Source organism: Gekko japonicus, unplaced genomic scaffold, assembly GCF_001447785.1.
Source record: "Gekko japonicus isolate JY-2015 unplaced genomic scaffold, Gekko_japonicus_V1.1 scaffold3077, whole genome shotgun sequence".
NCBI classification, from domain to species: domain Eukaryota; kingdom Metazoa; phylum Chordata; class Lepidosauria; order Squamata; family Gekkonidae; genus Gekko; species Gekko japonicus.
The window spans coordinates 74,976-81,549 of record NW_015168135.1 but is presented as its reverse complement, the minus strand read 5'-3'; the positions used below and the strand labels follow the sequence as shown (position 1 = coordinate 81,549).

General features: G+C 49.0%; 1 protein-coding gene across 1 annotated transcript in view; it reads right to left on the bottom strand.

The window, feature by feature from the left end:
• Positions 1 to 226: 226 nt before the first annotated feature.
• DNM1 (dynamin 1) overlaps positions 227 to 6,574 on the bottom strand; it is a gene marked incomplete at its 5' end in the record, with an annotated part of 76,664 nt that continues 70,316 nt past the window's right edge. Inside the window, one exon of the mRNA XM_015414925.1 lies at positions 227 to 414. Coding sequence (XP_015270411.1) covers positions 342 to 414 — 73 coding nt within the window. The remainder of the gene's footprint in view (positions 415 to 6,574) is intronic.

The following is a 6,574-nucleotide window of genomic DNA, read 5'->3' as shown; positions in this document are numbered from 1 at the left end:
TGCGCAGGCCAGACTGGGACAGGCTGAGTGACTGGTTGACGGCAGCTGCCGTTCTGGCGCCACAGCGATGCTCCGTTCATGTGATGCTCCAAAGAGCTCGTGTCCTTCCGAGTCCCCATGCCACTGAACTAGGACTATTCTACACTCACGAAGCAATACAGGACACACGAGAGAAGACAAAGAAGTGCTCAATTACTGACGAGCATTTTAACGACGTGGAGGGGAGGGCTGGGGGAAGGGAAGGGGGGCATGGATGTGCCTGTGAGGAACGGGGGTTGGGTGGCTGGGACCAGGAAGCCGTGGGGTGCGGTGCTTGTCGCCAGCTGTCTACAGGCCTCGGGTTATAGATCTAAGAGGGACGGCTCAGATGGTCGGATTATGGTGGGTCGAGTAGGTGAAGCGGGGCCCTTCCGGCTGTGGGAGCAGAGAGAGAGAGAGAGAAGACGAGAAGAGGACACGCTGAAGTTAGCATGGTGGCCATTCACAATCCTGCATGCTTCTCTACCTCATCCTAGCCAGCACCTTGACTCGTTTTTCTTTAAAGTATTCACTGTTTCTAAAAAGCCATGGGGCAGACTTACTGGATTTCTCGTCAACAGATTGTCTCCGATCAAAGCTGCTTGCTAGAAAGTTGGTGCTGGTGGCCGGCCGAGTGTCGAGAAGCATGACGTACAACAACCATGATGCTACCGTACCAAGCAAGTGGAAAGAGCAATGTCACACAGGATGAGTGGGTGTCCTCTGGGAGGCGCTGTTTCAGAGACTGCCGGCTAGCCTGGAGCTGGCCCAGCTTTGCCCTAGCAGCTGAGCCGGGGTCGATCCGTGACTTTTTGATCACGGCGGCTGGCGGAGTTCGACTTTGCCCAAGTACACTGAGCTCTCAAGGAACCCACAAAAGGCGTTCGTGAATTTGGCCCTAGTAGCGGTTCCAGCTTTTCTGACAGGGTGAGGAGTTGTTTGGTCATGCTCATGGTGAAATCAGCACAAGGACTGTCGGCTGTTTAACCGCGGCAACCAGTCCGGGGTGTCACAACTGTTGAACAAGCCTAGATTGCGCTGAATCCTGCAGACAGATGTGGACTTTTTTCCTCTCCTTTTGTTATTTTTTTTAATTCTTTTGGAGTATTCACCCTTGTTGACCCAACTGCTATGGATTAATTAATTACAAACCCTGGGAACAGTGATTTCGCTGTAGTGACTGTTGAATTTCCTATAATCTGCCTTGAGCATAGCCCCACAGTGGACGCCAATGAATCTGCCACATGGGTAAGCAGGAGACTGTAGTTGCATATGAATATTATGGGTTGGCTCTCTGTAAATAGTGCCCTCGTGGACATACCCAGGGCCGGCTCACTCACTAGGCGAACAAGGCAATCGCCTAGAGCGGGCCGGCCCTTAGGGGCGCCAAGCTGCACCTGGCCCTGTACTCTGGGAGTTTCTTGATTATTTGTGGTTTTCATTCTTCCTAAAATGCATTTATTTTTTAAAATTGGTGGGTGCATTGGGGGGGGGGGGCGGTGGCACCAGAAGGGATCCTCGCCTAGGGTGCAAAATAAGCTGGGGCCAGCCCTGGACATACCCTGGCAGAGCACTAGTCGTGAGTTCTCACACAAAAAGCCTCCCTGTGGAGGAATTGAATGTTTGTATGCTGTGTGATAACCCTACAGATAAATAACAGAGCGTGCTTCAACAGAAGCCGTGCTCACAGCCTGCTGTACAGTCACATGACATGAAAGCACTTTCATGGGACTGATCTTTTCCTACCCCATCTTGTGTGTTCTGGAGTTCTTTTTTTATGCACCAAACCCAAGTGGGTGTGGTGCAGCGGTTCAAGCATCGAGCTGGGAGGAGACCCATGTTTGAATCCCCACTCTGCCATGGAAGCTCGCTGGGTGACCTTGGGTCAGTCACTCTCTCAGGCTCACCTCCCTCACAGGATAAAAAAGGAGGAAGGGAGACCAGTGTTGTAAAGGGCTGAGAAGAAAAGCGGTATGTAACGGTCCATCTAAAAGACTGAATAAAATCAAAACAACGTCACTTTAAGGAATCTAAAGGTGGCATCGGCTTTACCAACAAGTGTACAGACTGTCCGCTTACATGTGTACAGAATTTATGTAAACTGTACAGCGAGCAAGCAGTTATAGCTGCATAGCCACCCTGCACTTCCCTTTCTAGAGGGCAGACGTGTGAGAAATGGAGTTTATCTGACCCATTCCAGCCCTGCAGCCGAATTCTTAACCTACAACCGCCTCAATTTGCTTGGGAGGTGCTAGCTGTAGTGAAACGGTGAGGTGACCCTAGCAATAAGAGTTGGCTTTGCAACCCACCCACGTTACTTGTAGGCAAGAACTTCAACTGACTTCCTGTTACTTGTCGGCAAGAACATCAACTGACCTCCTTACTTTCTCCAAGTGATCACAGAAGTCTGATGAATTAGTGGATAATGTGTCAAATGCTTACGTGTTCCTGATTTCCTCAATGCATTTTGGGATCCAGTCTCTGGGCAGGCAGTGTTTCCTAACAGCAGGTCCCAGAAGGAAACATGGGCGGCAACCAAACCGCCTCAAAAAGACCTACTCCAAGAGGAGTCTTCCAGAAGCCATCACGCAGCCTAAGCGGAGCTGCTCGGCAGCGGCCACTGGGCAAACGGTCATGATTGAGGAGGGTTGGTTGGAAGCGGTAGAGAAATGATACCCCCAGAAGCAACACTGTCAAACAATTACTGCGATGGATGACCCATGTTACGGCCCACTGAGCTGCAACATGCAGAGTTTCACCACAAGGTAGAAGCCAGCTACAAGGTCACTTGGGGATGATACAGAGAAATGTAGAGGGCTTCCACATCCACCTTTTTACCATTGGCCTCCCCTAATTCTCTGTGTTGTATGATCAAAGCCACTGATTTGGACAGACCTCTGAGGAGATCCCCACCACCTCTGCCCCACGCTTCTAAAATCGAGGGTTTTTCAACATTTCACATTCACACTTCGATAAAATGCTGTTGCATAAGTCCCACTATTGCACTTCTGTTCCCACAGCTTGCCATCTTCACACACCTTTTTGTTTCTTCAATAAAGATCTACACACAACTCTGTAGTGCAACACTGCAGGATCATACTTTCAAAAGCAAAACAAATTATTCTAGCCTTCATGGTTACAGAGGGGACGACGACATGGAAATCCTTCCCATTCCCTTCCTATCATGCAATTCTCCTTTCTTGCAAAACAACCACCCTGAATTACTTTGAATCGTATCAATCATATGGTCTACACACAACTCTAGTGCAACACTGCAGCTTTCTGAGGATCATACTTTCAAAAGCAAAACAAATGATTCCAGCCTTCATGGTTACAGAGGGGGGGGGGACGACATGGAAATCCTTCCCATTCCCTTCCTATCATGCAATTCTCCTTTCTTGCAAAACAACCACCCTGAATTACTTTGAATTGTATCAATCATATTCTTCACCCAAAGAGTAATGAACACGTGGAATTCACTGCCGCAGGAGGGGTGGCGGCTACAAGCACAGACAGCTTCAAGAGGGGACTGGATAAACACATGGAGCAGATGTCCATCAGTGGCTATTAGCCACAAGTTCTAGATAGATCACTCTGTCTGGGGCAGTGATGCTCTGTATTCTTGGTGCTGGGGGGGGGGCAACAGTGGGGGGGTTCTGGGATTCTGGCCCTGTTGGTGGACCTCCTGCTGGTTTTGGCCACTGTGTGGCTCAGGGTGTTGGACTGGATGGGCCACTGTCCTGATCCAGCATGGCTTCTCTTATGTTCTTAGGTCCATTGTAGGAACATATCACAGTCAGCAAATCTAAGAAAGGTGTGCAGCTAACCCATAAAATCTCCCTCACCGAATCAGGTTTTTTTAGCAGAAGACAAGGGAGCCAGGGAGCCTGTATAACGTTCTTATACTTATTGCCTAGTTCCCTCTCTTGTTGTATCTCTCTCTGTATCCCTTACTTGACTGGGAAGCTGAAACAGTGTCCCCGGCCATCTCACCTTCTCTGGATAAAACAAATCCACCGCTACAGTGCTCTGAGGTCCAGACGTACCTCCTCCTCAGCTGCATGCCGGATTATGTGAAAAATCTAACTGTTCCAAAATATAGATTCAGGTGGGCAGCCCTGTTGGTCTGAAGCCATAGTACAATGTTTTAGTCCAGTGGCACCTTTAAGACCAACAACGTTGAATGCTGGGTCTGAGCTTTTGCGTGCTGAAGAAGTGTGCCTGTACACGAAAGCTTATACCCAGCATTAAACTTGGTTGGTCTTAAAAGGTGCCACTGGACTAAAATTGTGTTCTGTTCCAAAATACAGAAAAGCTTTTAGCTTCGGACGTCTATATGTACTACCTTCAGCGGCCACCAGCAGGCGCTGTGCAAAGCAACCATGCTCAAAGAGGTTATGCCTGTGTGGAAGTCGGAAAATAGAGACTACAGTCCATATCCTACTTGATTGCTGTACCCATTCAGAGTACAGAAATGAGCTGATTATCCTTCTTGAAGGTTTGCCCTCTGTGCCACCCGCTGCTAGGGCGACCTGGCTTCTGAGAGATAAACAGTCGCTCAGGCCACGGCCAAATTCCTCTCCGTTGTGGCTCATCGTACAGCTGTTCTGAACCGACAGGTTGGCAGAACAGTCGTTTTATCATCATCCACCCACGGCTATCTGAAGAAATGTGCCTGCACATGTTGTTCAGTCGCACAGTCGAGTCCGACTCTTCGCGACAGCTTATACCTGGAATTAAACTTTGTTGGTTTCAAAGGTGCCACTGGACCCAAACTTTGTTCCATTGCTACGACGTTCAGGAATATCGAAGAAGAGGAAGGAAGAGAGAAAGAAAGACAGAGAATACTAGATAAGGATGGGAAAAGCTCTCTTGCGGTGAAGGAAGAGTGAGCACCGTGGACTAAGAGGAGAAAGAAAATCCGCTGCGAAAGGTGTAAGATGGGATGTTTGTTACTCAGAGAAGGATCTGATCTACAGGCTGGGGGGCGGGGGCAGGCAGGCAGGCAGGCTCATTGCAGCAATCCAAGCACTTAGGGGGGGGGCTGAGCATCCATACATCCCAAGCCAGCAGGAAGTACAACTGCACGGCTCCCGGATAAATGCTCTTCAGCCTGCCTTAGCCACAGAAATAGGAATGCAAGGACAATAGATCTTGTAAGGGCAATCAGCCAGGGGCCAGAACGGAGCACTCAGCCCTTCCCCGATTGACTCCTAAATGCCCCTCTGAGGCTTTCCTTTTTTTGGAGCCCAGCTAAGAAAAGGACTGGAGGGGTGCGTGTGCACCCTTGCCAGACGGGTGTTGCTGCTGGGCTATTGTGTGGTGGCTGCTGCTGGCCTCTGGCTTCAGGCCAACCACATCTTTCTTTACTATGTGCAAATTTGTCACTGCATCTTTTTGTCCACTTCTTGAAGGTAGATTTCCAGGAGGGCGCTGCATAATTTTTCCCCTGAAAAGGCCAGGCCAAGGTAGGCCAAATATGCTTGGGAACATCTCGTGTAGATATAAAATTGGTTCGCCATATATTTATTCGCTCAGATTGACTGCAGCATGTGTAATAATACCCTGGCTACAACAAACATTCAATGGATATGAATGGCTGGTTTTGATACCTGGTGCTGGTTTTGTGAAATGGATTGATCTGAGCGGCCAGCTATTTATGGGTGTGAAAGCACTTGGAGCAAATCAATAACGTCTTAAAGGGAGGATTACTATATTGAGGGAAACAGAACGGAAGTCCAGTGGTACCTTAAAGACTAACAAGGTCTATTCCAGTATGAGGTTCCATGAGACTAGCTGGTCTTTCATAAAAGCTCGTTTGGAGACAAATGCTGTTAGTCTCTAAGGTGCCGCTGGACTTCTGTTTTGTTTTGCTGCAAGAGGCTAACACTGGAATTATCTGTTTAGGAACAAATCCAAGAGAACCTCCACTGGGTGGAGTTCAAGGACTACAACCTCTGTGCACCACTGAGGGCCAGTTCATAGCAAACTACATCAAGCACCTGGTTGACCCACTAGAAAGATCGCCATCCGGAATAATACTTTAGCCACACCCACAGAATAAGTGTCAGCGGCACACCCCTGTGCAGCCCAGGGGCCACTGCCTGAGCCTTTCCAGGTTGCGATCTTTGTCTAAGATAAAGGAAGAGTTTACGTTAAAGCAATTGGAGTAGGAAGAGGTAATACGCCAAGGCACGTGGGAGATTCTTGGTGCTGCTGGTCTGTGAGAGGGAAAGCACTTGGAAAAGCAAGGAAAGAGAAGAGCTGCTCTTTGGTTTCCAATTTTGGAGCTGCGTTTCTCCAGTGGGCAGCAGAAGTGGCCCTTCTACAGAGTAAGGTGAGATGGATTCCCCAAGCTGCAAATCTGGGGGTATACTGAAGACTGTCAGGGCGGGAATGGCAGGCAAACCCCCAGAGCTGAAAAGGGCTGGAGTGGCACACACCCCTCACTTCTGGTTCCAATTTGACAGTCACCATTTAGGCGTGGTGGAACAACGGTGCAGAGGAAGGGATTTCCACTAGCCATGTATTTCCGTGAGGCAATGCTCAGTTTACC